At 41.5% G+C, this 15,690-nt stretch overlaps 1 protein-coding gene across 2 annotated transcripts in view; it reads right to left on the bottom strand.

Annotated features, from left to right (window-relative positions):
• Positions 1-2,236: 2,236 nt before the first annotated feature.
• MGAM (maltase-glucoamylase) overlaps positions 2,237-15,690 on the bottom strand; it is an 81,542-nt gene continuing 68,088 nt past the window's right edge. The window contains exons 41-48 of one of the 2 annotated variants that reach the window (XM_080818447.1): positions 15,189-15,337; positions 14,515-14,599; positions 13,619-13,675; positions 8,331-8,455; positions 7,189-7,277; positions 5,867-5,916; positions 5,108-5,278; positions 2,237-3,149 (exon numbers count right to left, since the gene is read on the bottom strand). In XM_080818447.1, coding sequence (XP_080674573.1) covers positions 3,075-3,149; positions 5,108-5,278; positions 5,867-5,916; positions 7,189-7,277; positions 8,331-8,455; positions 13,619-13,675; positions 14,515-14,599; positions 15,189-15,337 — 801 coding nt within the window. In that variant the 3' untranslated portion in view covers positions 2,237-3,074. Of the gene's footprint in view, positions 3,150-5,107; positions 5,279-5,866; positions 5,917-7,188; positions 7,278-8,330; positions 8,456-12,366; positions 12,909-13,618; positions 13,676-14,514; positions 14,600-15,188; positions 15,338-15,690 lie in introns of those variants that run through there. The other variant, XM_080818448.1, reaches the window with a different exon arrangement.

The raw sequence follows: 15,690 nt of genomic DNA, 5'->3' as shown, positions 1-15,690 counted from the left end.
ACAATTGCATCAAAAACCATAAGATACCTAAGAATAAACCTAACCAAAGAGATAAGGACCTGTACTCTAGAAACTACAGAACACTTATGAGAGGGACGCCTGAGGGGTTCAGTTGGTTAAGTCGCTGCCTTCGGCTCAGGTGGTGATCCCAGGATCCTGGGATCGAGTCCCGTGTGGGGCTCCTTGCTCAGCAGGGAGTCTGCTTGTCTCTCTGCCTCTGCCTGCTTGTGCTTTCTCTCTGACAAATAAATAAATAAAATCTTTAAAAAAAAATAACACTTATGAGAGAAATTGAGGAATACTTACAGAGATAGAAAAACATTCCATGCTCATGGAATGGAAAAGCAAACATTATTAAAATGTCTATGTTGCCCAGAGCAATCAACATATTCAATGCAATCCCTATCAAAATACAATTGGCATTGTTTGCAGAGCTGGAACAAACAATCCTTAAATTTCTATAGGTCAGAAAAGACTCAGGATGGCCAGGGAAATGTTGAAAAAGAAAACCAAAGCTGGTGGCATCACAATGCCTGACTTCAAGCTATATTACAAAGCTGTTATCATCAAGACAGTATGGTTTTGGCACCCAAACAGATACATAGATCAATGGAACACAATAGAGAATCCAGAAATAGACCCTCAACTCTATGGTCAACTAATCTTCGACAAAGCACGAAGGATATACAAAGGAAAAAAGACAGTCTCTATATTTAAAATTCTTTATTCAAATAGAATTCCAGTATGTAACTGAGTAAATGATTGAAGCCAGGATGGGGAGCTCAGATCCCTGCCAATCTACTTTCTTCCCTCTCCTAGGGCGCAATGCAGAGCCCCTTTCCAGAGTTAGGATATCACAGCTTTACTCTGGCACTAGAAGTTTGCAGATGAGGAGGCATGATCCCAGAGAGACAAAGTGATTTAACCAAGTCCCTGACCCTAAAGATTGCTTCTGAGTTCTTTTCATTCAGATGAAAGCAGCAGAAAATGCTCAGCCAGTGGGTCCAGGCACAGGAGGACAGCTCTGCTCAGAAAGAGACACTAAGAGAGCCACAGACCCAATTCCTTTACTGACACCCTTCCCAGAGCTGCTAAGAATCTTTTCAGTCTTACACTGAAGGTCTTCAAGACCATAAGAAATGGCTGTTTAAAAGCCAAAAGGCTGAATGAATTCAAGACAGGTAACTGATGGAGGCTTGGGAACTCTTACAACAGTGACAGCTACATAGGGACCCAGTTGCTAAACTGAAGTCTGAGAAGCAGACGTGCCTTAATCTGGGAATTCTTGAATTAGGACCCCCAGAATTCCAAGGAGTATAACTTAGGGAATCTGCAAATATCAATGGGGAAAATAGGTCTTTGTTCACTAATTTCTAACCGAGCTTTAGCATTTTCTTAGATTATAAATGTAGATAGCAGAGCATGGCTGTGTTAGCAGTATATGTCAGTCTTTCAAAAATAGAATCACAGATATTTTCATATCACGTTATGAAAATTATAGTAGGTATCTCAAAATATTGTTTATGCTGATCATGACATTGAAATTATGACCTTATGAAGCCCACTGCTAGATCTTGTTATTTAATGTGATCATTAAAAATTGCCTCCTGTTATTATATTAAATTTTTAAAATATTCATATAAATGTATTTTAATATAATAGGTATTAGGGAGGGCACGGATTGCATGGAGCACTGGGTGTGGTGCAAAAACAATGAATACTGTTACGCTGAAAAGAAATAAAAAATTTTAAAAAAATAGGGTTTCTTTAAAATAGGATGCATTCCTGGTGTTTAAAAAAGAAAAAAATACTTAGGGAAGTATATACACTTGTTTCCAATACACTCATTATTCAAGGAATACTAAAAGTAAATATCTCTGTTGAACACTAATACATCATTTCTTTATCCCAAATTTTAGCTATCTCAGGTTTTAACCAATCATGATGCAAATTCTGTTTTTGCCAGTTGACATTTTTCCAGACATTTTGCCCGCTTTGCTATGATGAGTAAAACAACCACCACAACCCAAGTAAAGGCTTCCATAAACCTGAATCTTAAGAAAATCCCATTCCAGAGGTGTGAGAGAAAGGGTGGATAATCATAAATCCATCAGTGGTTAGACTGCAGGAACTCTGATGCCAAAGATAGTAAGACCAACTTACAAGGGTTTGCCAAACAGTAAGACTTAACCCCAAAGGTAGGTTACCCAGGGTAAAAATATCATAAAATTCAAAATCTCTTGTAAATTTGCTTGTTTTATTTTTCTCTGGCATTTAAGTTGCATGCATTTGTGTCAACTGTGGTTACACATGTTAGGCACAGAGCAAAGAAAGAAGATTTACACATTTCAAAGCACATCACTGCAAAAATAAGTTACATTTTTTACATTCAAACTCCTTTCTTCAGTTTTGCCTGCTTCAATCTCATCCTCACCTGTGTTCCCCCATCTGTCTTCTGGCTTTCATGTGATTTGGCCCTTCCCATGAGGCTACCATTACTTAGATTTTTGTGTTTTCATATTACCTGTCATGATCATTTTTTATCACCATCTTCTGTTTCCTCTCATCCTTCCTGCTAACCTTTCCTGTGTTTCCTTTCTTTCGTCTCATATCATGCTCTCAGCCAATTGCTCCCCCCTCCCTATAACCAACTAGCAGATGTTCTTTCTGCATACTTTCTTGAGGCATTAGTCAACCCCAGGACCTGGAACTGTCCTGGCAAGCTTTATCTTGTGTATTTAGCAAGAGTGGAGCCCATCCCTGATCTCACACACACACACACACACACACACACAAACACACACCCCTTCATCATGGACCCAGTTCATCTTCAGTAGATATTGTATGATGAGCCACCACTATCACGTTTACCAACAGGAAGACAACCCATAGACTTCCCACACTTCCCGATGGCCTATACCACAGGGCTAAGACACAGACAAAATATATAACAAAATTAATAAAATACTTTACCCATACTAAGCATGAACCAATTAAGAACACACAACAATTTTATGAGCATGAAATAGAAGTAGTTCCAAAGCTGTTCGTAATTAAGATCTTGTTCTAAAAATTCAAAGAGTGCTCCACGTCAGTGAAATGAAATTATGGAGGCTGATGTCTCTGGTGGTCACATCAATGCTTAACACCTGTTGGGAACCAAAGGAAAAGGAGTGGGCATCTGATCATTGAAATTGAAATTTCCTGCATTCAAATGAATCAGATACAAGCCATACGCCCTCTGCTGCTATCACAATTCATTGCTTAGCTGTCAGGCAGCCCTCAAATTTTCAGGTGAAGAGCCTATTTCTTGATTCCTTAAAGTACAAACTTGTTCAGTAATAGGGAGAAGAAAACAGGCCCTACACTACGCAATCACAACCCCTGCAGAAAAACAACTGCCCCGAAAATTGGAGATGTCTTTATTTCCATTCCTCAGAACCCTCCTTGGATTTCCTCCTTTTCCTGTTCCCCCACAGTGACTTGGTGATTGCCCAGTGGAAGTCCAACAGTTCAACTTTCTTCTAGGTAAATGCTTTCCATAAAGCGTCACTGCGGGTGCCGTCAGTAGCTAGTGTGACAGTCCAGGAGTTGGTCAGCAACAAAAGTGGGCAAATTCCTTTATGAGACCTTGGCAAAGTTGGGGAAGTTGGTTGACAAGAAAGCCACAAATATGAGGAAATGAGTTAAAAATACAAAGCTGAAGGAAAACTTTTGTTTCAGGCCTTCTAATCAGGAAGGATTATGAAAGAAAGCCAGTTCAGGAAAAAGCAAGAAGCAAGCACAGCCAGAAAGATCTATTTACCATGAGGATAGATGTTGGAAACACCATACTGCGTTGATCCCAAGGTGCAGATTTTCCACAATTTTAACATTCATGAAATCAGAATGTGTTTTGCAGTTAACAGCCTTAGAGTTACTGTGAGCTAAGCAGCATTCATGATACTTGGTATTATCTGTGCATGCATGAACTTCATAGCTATTATTGGTATTATGAACAGGTGGACTACAAACCACTTAGGCATTATTTTAGGAAAGAATAGGAAACCTGGCTTATAGTAAGATCAGGAAATTACTTGGATTAAGACTTGTATAAAGCATTTGTTTTGTCTGGAGAAAATCCCACAGATGCTAGTGAAAGAATTTTTATGAAATGATGTATCACCAATGCCTCTGATAGCACAAAGGAAACTCCTTAACCCATTCATACCACATATTTTTCTTTTAAATAATAGTAAATAAAAGAATTTATAATATTTACATAAAAATTTGAATAATAAGATTCTGTGATACTAACTGGTTAAGGCATTTCTTTTTTAAAAAAATATTTTATTTATCTATTAGAGAGAGAGAGAGAGCACAAGCAGGGGGAAGGGGAGAGGGAGGGGGAAAAGCAGACTCCTTTCTGAGCAGGGAGTCCAACATGTGGTCCAGGACCCTGGGATCATGATTCGAGCAGACACTTAACCCACTGAACCACCCAGGTGCCCCAGGTTAAGGCATTTCTAGTATTCCTTTACATTCAGAGTCTACCTCATCTAAATTACTTTGATGAAGATTTATCAATGTTCATGTGTCTCTACCTAATATTTTTCCTCTATATTATCTCTAACATTAAAATGATAAAAATCTTTGTTTAAAGAAAGCTTGCAGAAGTATTTGCAAAAGTACTTGCAAAAGTATTTAAAGTATAAATTTTAAATGATACAAAAGCGTTGTGTCATACTCTAATCCTTTTTTCCTTCTTCATGGCACATGAAATTATGGGGCATCTTTAACTGATGGTGTCTTATATTTGATGGAATATGGCAGTTCAAGCTGTTTGGAAAGTACATTTCTGAAGTGAGGTGAAGGAGTAAAGATGAAGTTTTACATAAATTTGCAGACAAGAAAACATATATGCAAAATAAGGATCCAGACCCTCAATTCCAAATGATAAGTCAGGAATTTCCCCTTCATCTCCAGGCTGTACACTGTTGGCACACTGAACACAGAGAGCTTCCTAAAGGGCTCCATAGAAAAGCCTGTCATTTGGAAGAGAGGTGGGCAGGAACTACCCTAGGACTGGACTGGAATATACCATTAGAACTTTTCACTGGTCACAAACCTGTGTCACGGGGTCATAATTGAAGGTGGGTGTTATCACCATGCTGCTCACAGAGATGCTGACACTGGAAATGGGAACACTGCCCACTCCCCAGATCTCAACGTAGCCCAGTTTCAAAGGGTTTGAATCAGTGATGTATTTGTTGAAAATTATATGACTCCGCATCATATTCTGTTAATTAAAGATAAAAAGAAACCAGGGGGGGAAATAAAATCCATTTAAATTTTCTCAACTTGTTTTAGAAACAAATGCAGATCATGAAGTAAGACAACATGAAAATCACCATCTTGTCTCCTTGGATAATGCAGACTGTGACTTCAGCCCTCTATCTCCCACTTCCAACCATCATCCAGCTTTGCATTGGCTAAGTACTTGCAGTGTCTCTAGATTCACCCTGAACTCTAAGAAGACAGTCTAAGCTATCAGCAATCTTCTGTTCTACATGTAGAGAAGTCACGATACATGCAGACCATTCCAGGGCAACATAGGAACAAGGGTTAAATAACATAGAAACAATCAGTCTGTCTGTGCCTTGCTGACCTGGAAGAAGTTACTGATGAAATATGAGGAGGTTTAATCACAGAAAACTTCCCAAGAACATACTAAATTTCCATCTGAATTTCAGAGGAAGGAAAGGATGCAAATGAACAAGATGAGCAGGGAGGAGATTCTAGGCGGTACTTTATGTCCTTATGATATCTGTCATCCAACTAAGCCAACAGAACTCTTTTTTCCCTTCATGGTATCAGGCATACTCACCTGACTGGCAGAAAAGTTGGCCAGGTAATAGAGTCCTTTTCCATAGGTATCTGCAAATAAGCAATGAGGTAAGCATGCTCTCAAATTCCAATTGCTTACTTGTTGAGAAAGTAGGGGTGATTTTTGTTCTTCATTTTACTTTTCTTCTTTACAGAGTTTTGTGAGATCAGTCAGACTTTTACCCCAAACTCCATTTACACAAAATGTTTGAAATAAGCATGTACAGATGCATCTGTCTAACAGGGTCACCTCATAGAATGCGGTTTCCTGACACCACTCTTAATCTGCTTCTCTTTCTCATGGCCTACCATTCTCAACATCTTCCTAATCACCTCAGAATTTCTCGATTCCTACTGCTAGAGGCACACATATGTGTGCATATGTGCATGTACACCCCCATCACAAACATCAACACTGTTGATGGTCAGCTTATTTTGGTCAGCTTGGTCAGTTTATTTTGAGAGGTATGGGGCAATTTTTTAAACACAATCTCCAGAGACCAAGAAAAACCATAGAGAAGACTTCTTTGTCCTTTATCCTTAATGTATGCCACAGGTTTGGGGAGAATATGAAGCTCGGCATGTCTAGCATAGGCATCCGCACCCTACCTCCTACTTTTGGGGCTTGGTCACTCTTCACCATATTCTATCTCTTACTCATTTGCTTACCACTCAATCAGAGGGCACTGGCTATCCTCTAGAGCTGTGCCTTCCAAGATAGCAGCCACTGGCAGTATGTATCTATTTAAATTACAATTAATTACAATTAAACAAAATTAAAAATTCATTCCTGGGATGCACTTGTCGTATTTCAAGTATGCAATAGCCATCTATGCCAATGGCTACCATATTGGGCAAACAGATACAGTCTATTTCCATTACTGTACTGGACAGCATTGGCTTAGATGTAGCTAATGGAATGTAAGCCTTCCTCCCAAGAGTTTACCAGTTCCTATAAACTCCTAGTGGAAAATCCCCCCAAATAAATAGCACAGCTGATAAAGGTACTGCCTTTCTTACTGGGACAGTAAACCATGAAATTAGGGAATGTGCCTGTGAACATAAACCACATGGTAGCAGATTCCCATCGGCTTCCATGCTGTGGTCTCACACAGAGAATTAAGAAAGTTGGGTAATGGCAACAGATTCAGAGCTATACTTCATTTACATGAGGCATAAGGATCATATACAATAGGTATCGTACACTTGAAATAACAAATGGCTATGTTTAAAATGCAAAACTGTTTTGACGTGGCAAAGATAAAAAGCAGGTCTGTCCCCTAGTCAGTGGTATTGACACGAATCCAAGGCAACCCTACTTACCAATGCTTTCCCCATCATCCCAGAAGAGCCAGCCTTTAGCCGTCCCCTCATCATCCAAGGCAACCTTGAAGCCTATGAATTTCTGACGGCTGCAGTGAGATAGGAAATAGTCATTAGCTAAAAACAAAACCACTACCACAAACCAAAGGGTGTTCATAGAATCATAAAGGAAGTGCTTCATGGTATAAAGACTGGGTACTAGGATTCAAGACACTTGAGATCTAATACTAGCTCTGTCTCCAATGGCTGTATGATTTCATGTCAGGAATGAATGAATGAATGAATGAATGAACGTATTTTCCTTTAAGGCTCTACAATCCCATAAGTGCTCTAAAAGTACCACACAAAACTACAAGCAAACTCACTGGTTCTGTGAGAAAAATCCTGATGTGATCTTTATTTTTTCATGAACTAATTTCCTAAGCACACGTACAGCGAGCTGTTTATAAATGTCTTAAGTTATTCAGTTTTTAACTGAATTTTTTTAATCAAATGGGTATGGCTCTAAGAATTTTAGTTTGACATCAGACAGACATGGATTTTAGTCCCTGCTGAACTACTTACTAACTGTGTGACCACTTGAAGCCTCTCTTTGCTCATCTGTGAAATGGGGATGATAGTATTTACGTCACAAATTTTTTTTGTTAAGAAAAATAAATAATTTCCATGTAGAAACCTCCATTTTAGTATAGTTCTAGGCACAGAGCAAGCATTTACTTGATGTTAGCTATTATTAATTATTATATAAACTTAGGTCTAGAATTCTAAAGTCCCGTGAGTAACCTCAGCCTCAAGCTTCAGTTGCAATGTGGCTTACACAATTTCTCAGCCACAGTTTTCTTAGCAGAGTCAACTGCGATCCAGAGTCTTCTAAAACTAGTATGAATTGGGTTGCTCCTTGTTTAACTTCCATTTCGAGTATGAAAAATTAGATCTATCATCTCACCCATTTAAATCCAAAATAGTTGTTAATAATTGTTCAAAGAGTGTGGAGTCAAGGTTAAAACACGAACAAGCCAACAACCAAAAATCTATAGTCAAATTCCTTTGGGGTCTGACGGTACGGCTTACAAATTGGTGGGCTTCACCGGGATCTGGGCTAAAGGGCAGGTAAAAGAGAAGCTCTGTCCCTTGTCATTCACCTTAAGTGCGTGTTCTGTGCAGGCTCTTGCCAGGGTAGGATGTAGCCCCCACGGACGTGAAGATTAATGTGGTCAAGAGGGGCCTCCAAGGACTTCCACTCTCCCCTTGCTCCAATGTCCCTACCCTGTGGGCCAGAAGAAGGTAAGACAGGCTGAGAACACACCTCACTGCATGACACCTTTACCAGACACCTCGTCCACTCTCCCGGACTTGGTGCCCGTCCATGACCCTTCAGCACGCAGCTTATTATGATGCATCTCCGCTCACTCAGGGGCTGTGTGGACTCTCATGTTGTGGCTACAACATCACGTCAGCACCCCTCGTGTTGTGGGCGTGTTTCCCGTACATACTCCATGAGACCGCAGTGTCTCCTTCTACATCCTGTTTCCTAGTCAGAGAGCAGTGCTGGAGGAGGCGGAGCGAGCCTTTTACGTATTTCTTGTTGCCTCCTGATATACACTCTGCAATGGCATTTCCAGACCTTTCACTTTGTCTCTGCTCCGTCTCTCCTCTCTCTGCCTCCGCCCTCCCCCCCTCACCCTCACCAACCTCACTAAAGCCTTGACTCCTACTTGACAGAAAGAATTAAAATGAGCTGACTTCCTTTACAGATCCCTGACTGTAACTCACTGCAACTTCCATTATGTTTAACATCTTTCTCTCGCCTCCTGCGTGGCAGGAGAAGTGCTCTCTCACCCTGAGCCATAAAGCTCAGTTTCTAAGAAACCGGTCTTCCACATTTCTTCAGCCCAAGGCAGGGCTTCCCAGCCCTAGCACTATGGACATCTGGGGCCAGAAAATTTTTTGTCACGGGGAGATGTTTTGGGGATGCTTACCCATGTCTGTGTGCTAGACGCCAGGAGCACCTCCCCAACCTTGCCCACCAGATGTGACAAAAGGTCTCCAGATGTTGCCAAATGTCCCCTGGTAGGTAAAATTCTCCCATCTGATAATTGCTACTTTAAAGGGGAGGAGGTAAGCTACCATAATTTTCCTCTGCTTTGGTCCCTTATGTTCATCTGAGCTATATTCTATCTGTACGGACCGTAGGGGTGGGTGGTCAGAAGGAAGCCCAGTGCCTGGTGCCACACTCCCTGGGATGGACTCTGCTTCACTGGCCTGCCTCGGGACTCCAAAGTCTACAGGGTTTAATAAAAGGTCCAGCCCCATATCTCTGGGCTTCTTCAGTTTTCTCACTGATAGCATGAGAAAATCCAATTATATGATCTCTAATGACATTTCACCCCATTATCTGATGAACACTGGACATTTCCTCCATTGATTATCCCACCTTCAGGTGAGACTCGACACGTAAAACTGTCAAGTTATCTCTCTACCAAATTCCTTATTTCTCTCAATGGTATTTCCATTCTCCTACATGTTACATAAATACACTGTGATTTTAATCTCATGATTTCATTTCTAATACTTGATTAATCACAAGCTTGTTTACTTTAAATAGTTTCTGATCAGGTTAGTCGAACAAATTGCTGTTTAAATATCCATTATGATATGACTGTAAGGTAAAAATCTCAAAGCAGCACTATTAAAATAAGAATAGACAACCCAAATACCTTTGTGGGGGAGAATTTGCATTAACTGTATAAGTCATTGATTATGATTGAGAAGCACTGTTTTAAGAACCTAACATATGTAACATACGTAGACATATGTCTGTATGTAGAATCCAACATATGTAACATATGTAGACATATGTCTATACTGTAAACAAAGAAAATGGCCACAGATAGATAAAAACTTTGATTCATACACATTGCCTACTCTTTAGCTTCATAAACATAGGTAACTAGTCCCATGCCTCCACCTCTCCCGAATAAAGTCTGCAAACTGCAGTGCCCAGAATGACAGAAAGGAGGGGGAATGGGGAAAAGACACTTCCTATTTTGTCAAAGATTATTTGACCATAGAGTTAAGGGTCCATATCTGGGCTCTCTACTCTGTTCCACTGGTCTGTGTGTCTCTTTTTATGCCAATATCATGCTGTCTTGGGATCACAGCTTTGTAGTAAAGCTTGAAATCAGGTAATGTGATGCCGCCAGTTTTATTTTTGTTTTTCAACATTAAAAAAAAAAAAAAAAAAGACACTTCCTAGAATGCTCAAGCACAGAGGCGTGCCTGAGACAGGCAGAGAGCTCTAGAAGGAGCTGTAAATTGCTGGTTTTGCACCTTATTTGGAGAAACTAAGACTCAGCATAGATGAAGAGCCAGGCTTACTGAAGTAGACCCACTCTATGAAGCACATCAAGGCACCTGCCATTTCATAAAATAAGTGACGCCTAAAGGCCAAGCAGTAAGGGGACCCTCTTGCTTCTGCTGGTCAGATGAGCATAGGCAGGAGAGTGTGGGGATGGGAATTCACAGCTACCAAGGCAGCTATGATAGGAGCCACAATCCTTGAGAAATGGGAATAACCAAGATATATCATACATTCTTCACCTATCCTTCTTTCAAGGCATTTGCTAATTCCCAAGTTTCCATTGCACAAATAGCAAAAAAAAAAAAAAAAAAAAAAAAAAAAAAGTGCAAAAAGCGGTTATAAGCTAAGCTGGACGTCCTTATGTTTTCTCCCAGGCTTTCCATCCCTGCCTAGGCACCTCACTTGCTGCAGCCTAGTGATGGCCCTGCACAAGGGAACCTCAGTGTACTCAGGATCACTGACTGGAAGTGAACAGAGCAGTCAACATGCAAATTCAGGAGCAAGGCTAGCTTGCTTAAAAACAGTTGGCTGCCCCCTCCTGGAAAGCTCTGGTTGCGAACCACATAGCTGAGTCTTTTTTTTTTTTTTTAAGATTTTGTTTATTTACTTGATGGAGCAAGAGAACACAAGCAGAGGGAGCAACAGAGAGGGTGGGAGAAGTTGGCTCCCTGCTGAGCAGGGAGCTCCATGCGGGACTCCATCCCAGGACCCTGGGATCATGACCCATGCTGAAGACAGATGCTTAATTGACTGAACCATCCAGACGCCCCAAACTTGCATGATTTTTATTAAGACAAATGCCTGTGACAGAGGCAGAAGGCTGGGAGAGCCCCCGATGGCCCTGCAGGTGTGACCTCCAAGTGAAGGAGAGAGGGCAGGAAGTTAGGGCACGATCACCATAGGGGAGTTCTCAAGCCATCTTAGGGGCAGAAACCTGTGTCTCTCAGGAAGGGGTACCCCTGCCATGCTCAGTCATCACAGGGAGCAAGCAGTCTGTGGGAGTGTATGGGCTTCAGAGCATGGCAGCCCAGGCTTCTGGTCAGCTACACCCCTAGACTGGAAACTCCGAGACTCATTCTTGGTGCCACCACTGACCCACGCAGCATCAGGCTGGCAGAAATGTTGATTTGGGTCACACAGCATTTACATGTAAAAAAACTAGTCACCAGCATTCAGCAATCTGTACATCTTACATTAAAAAACCGGGTTTTTTTTGCTTCTCTTTAAAAAATAGTGGCACTATGGCAATATCCCACTTCTGTTACTGCAAACCACCTGGAATGGAGTCCGTGCTGTCTCCTTAGAGGAGGCACGTGTTCTCCAGTCTGCCACAGGCCCCACCAGGCCCTGTCGTGCTATCTCCAGCCTTCATTTGTTTGAACTACATATCTGCCCCCGCCCCCACAGGCATTTAATTGTGCAAACTTGGCCGTAAAGGCATCTGAGAAATTAAAACTATTTTAATTTTTTATTTAATTTTTTAAATTAAAACTAATTTAATTAATTAAGTCAATTCAGCTATGGAATGGAATGGATAAGAACAAAGCTGGAGATTGGGAGATAAGGCTAGAGATTGTCCAGACAGGAACAGAGCAGGGCGCCAGAGCCACGGAAGTCCTATGGAGAACAAAGGAATGGATTCTCCTGGAGGAACCTTAGTTGGCACAGATGTGTGATCCTGTGGCCAGTCCAGGAGCCATCTCCCATGGTTACGGATGCTTATTGACATAGCTGAGTCTTTTTTTTTTTTTTTTTTTTTAAAACCTGAGAAGGACTGTGTCTGATTTTTTTTTTTTTAAGATTTTATTTATTTATTTGACAGACAGAGATCACAAGTAGGCAGAGAGGCAGGCAGAGAGAGAGGAGGAAGCAGGCTCCCTGCTGAGCAGAGAGCCCAATGTGGCGCTCAATTCCAGGACCCTGGGATCATGACCTGAGCCGAAGGCAGAGGCTTTAAGCCACTGAGCCACCCAGGCGCCCCGACATAGCTGAGTCTTAATGAGGGCTTCCAGAGGACAGATTCAGTCCCGCAAAAATAAAAGGGAGAGTGGTGGAAAGGAGAAGGTGCATAAACAATGAATTCTGTTACACTGAACAGAAATTAAATTTAAAAAAAAAAGAAAAAAGAAAAAGAAAGGAGAAGGTGTCAGGGAAGGACTCAGGGCTCCCCGAGACAGAGAAGAGGAGCAAGACTTCCGTTGTCCTTGTCTGGTTTTCACTTAATCCCACTGCAAACCCACTGACTGAAAGGGCCAGAACATGCTCTGCCTCTTGTCTTCCTTTTCCTGTATGTCTCCTTTTCCTGTGTTTCGAGTCCTCTGCTTTGCTCTCCTCAGAAAAGGTATTGGAACAGGCTTGGCTATAGGGAGAGGAAATACCACCTTTGATTCTTCCTCGAAAATAAAGCCCGACTTGTGTCCCTCCAAGAGGACATGGCCCTGAGGTTGCTTTGAAAGGCTCCATTTTCCCAGCTGAGTCTCTGGGGCTCAGACCAGCCTAGAAATGTTCCAGGCAGAGAATGATGTGTTCATCTTGCATTTCTAAATGCACTTACGTCGCTCGGCACACAAGGGTGGGTCTCGTACCTCCACGTGCATTTTACATGTGCCCAAGACCACACTTACCTCAGGATATTACGTTTAACAGATTGTCCTGGAGCATCTATGCTACAGAAGGAGATATTTAATAGAAAGACAGAGAGGAAAGGCCCCTCTACATATGAACTTATGGTCTCACAAGGGACGACAGAAACATAAACTATAGTTTACTGTACAATTTCAAATGTTTACTAGTGTTGCCATTATACACCATTGTGAAAGATTAAAAACTAACACATACAGAACACTCACAAAATATGTTATTTTATAGCAATTCTGTGAAGGAAGTGCTCTTATCCTATTTAGAGGTGAAGAAGTTGAGGCTACAAGGTTAAATAGCAGCAATGGCCTGCTCCAAGATCACACATCAAATGAGTGATGATGTTAGAACCTGACCAGTGGGTGTGTCAGATCCAGAAGCCTGTGCACACTACCATTTTCCCAAGTTGTATAAATCACCAGAAAAACTTACCGTGTAGTAATCATACCAGCGGGCTCTAGGGAAGTACGCAGTGACATTTCTGACATTCTAAAATTAAACACAAACAAGGCTTGGGAGGTAGGCTCTTGTATCCAGGGCAGTGTAACTAATTTGCACAGTTAAAAGGTCAAAACGATAGTATTGGCCTTGGACCCACATGCTCATCTTTTTAGAGGCCAGTAATGTTGGGAAGAATTTCTTCTATTCCCTCTTGCCAAATGGGATATTTGCCTATCCAACATTAACAGTCTCTCTAAAGCCCTTTGGGATCAGGACTTGGGGGGGTGCAGAATTACCCTTTGCTTATAGACTCACCCCTTTCTAAATAGACAAACTCAGGTTGGGGATGGAGCAGAAGAAAAATTTGCAGATTTTATGGTGCCAGAACCTCACGGATTATGATTAGTGCAGGAAGTTTTGGGGAGGATGCAATTAGCTGGTATTTTAATCAGAAGCCTATACATCAACCAAAAAAGCGAAGAAATGGCTTTTGCTGCCTGAAAATATCTTTTAGAAGGAAGGGAAGTACTAGCCAGAAACAAGATTATGCACATCAGTATAAACAATCCTGTAAAATCTGTTTCTGACCCATACTCACCCATACTCCTTATTTTAGCTAATAAAGAAATGATTCTATCTTGAAATATATCATAAGGTTCTTTCCATCTTGATTATCCTATGAATCAGAATCTGTTATGCTGATTTAAAGATGAGGAAGCAGAGGACCAGAGCACCTGAGTGTTGGACTTCAGCTCAGAGGCAGAAGAAGAGACAGTAGAGCAAGAGACCCCATCTCAGGAACCCCAGCAGACCAGGCCTCGTCTGCTACCTCTAGTCACTGGCCTTGTGGCTCTAATTCTCTGTTCATCAGAGGCCTCCATACTCACAGGCTCCAGGACAGGGCTGACCAGGAAGGCTGGGCCCAGCAGAAACTGACTGTCTACATCCCAGGTCACCCGGTCTGACACAAACCTAGAAAGAGAAACCAAGGTACCACAATCAGGACCCCCAACAGGGCCTCAGGCCAGACCCTGAAGAAACTCCTCGAGTTCAGACCCAGGTCAGAAATCCAAATGCATTCTATACCTTCCTTTAACTCTTTCCCTAGGTCTCCTTTAATTAGATACATACTTCCTTTCTGTCATGTTCTTCAAACCCCAGAAATGGCTGGATTTAGACATATTCTCACCTATACATAGCTCCATGCAAGAATGACCTTCAGCCCTCAAATCTCCATCCCTCATATCTGGCCGTGTTTTGTGACCTGAGCTTCTACAAGAGATAGGCAGTTCTTTATATGCCCAATTTAGAAAGAAAGTATTATTCCATGCTGTATTGTAATCACTTTGAATTTTTTTTTTTCGTTCAGTAGTCTTTTATCAAGGACCTAGGGCATGACTGACGCTGCGCTAAAAGGAGTTACAATGCATGGTCTGTGCCTGGAAAGCTAATGGCAAAGGGAAATCATGTCTTTAATTTAATTTGGATTTTTTTTTTCAAAAGCCATCACATAGAATGATATTATCCCTTAGTCACTGGGACCCCAGCTAGACTAACTCACTCGTGGAGAAGAGGCCGCACGACAGTGCTGCCCTCCGTGTGGGCCATGTGCATCAGGGTGTAGAGATACGGCAACAGGGTGTATCTGGTCAGCAGCACACTTCTGGAAATATCCATGAAGGCAGCATCCCAGGACACAGGGTCTTGCCTCTAAAGGAGAAAAGAAGAGTGTTCAGAGGTCACCTCGGGGACCTGGGAGCTTAAGGAAGTCACCGAATGCTTATTACAAATGAAGATCACACATAGCTAAACCAAAGTTGATTATAGAGGGTCCTGAGAATATTCTTAATATACTGAAAGAAGTCATTCAAGCTTTCCCAAGGCAAATGATGAAATGTCTCTGTAAGATATTCTGTAAAATGGAATATATGTGGTACAAGCAGCCTAAACAAACAAAAGACTCTAAAGAACACTGAGGAATCTGGTTCACTAAAACAAGAACCTTTCCATGTACCTGTTAGCCATGTGTATGTCTTCTTGGAAAAATGTCTATGTGATTTGTC

This window comes from Martes martes, assembly GCF_963455335.1.
Source record: "Martes martes genome assembly, chromosome: 11".
Lineage (NCBI taxonomy): Eukaryota > Metazoa > Chordata > Mammalia > Carnivora > Mustelidae > Martes > Martes martes.
Note: the sequence above shows the minus strand (reverse complement) of the source record. Positions and strands in the feature narration are given on the sequence as shown.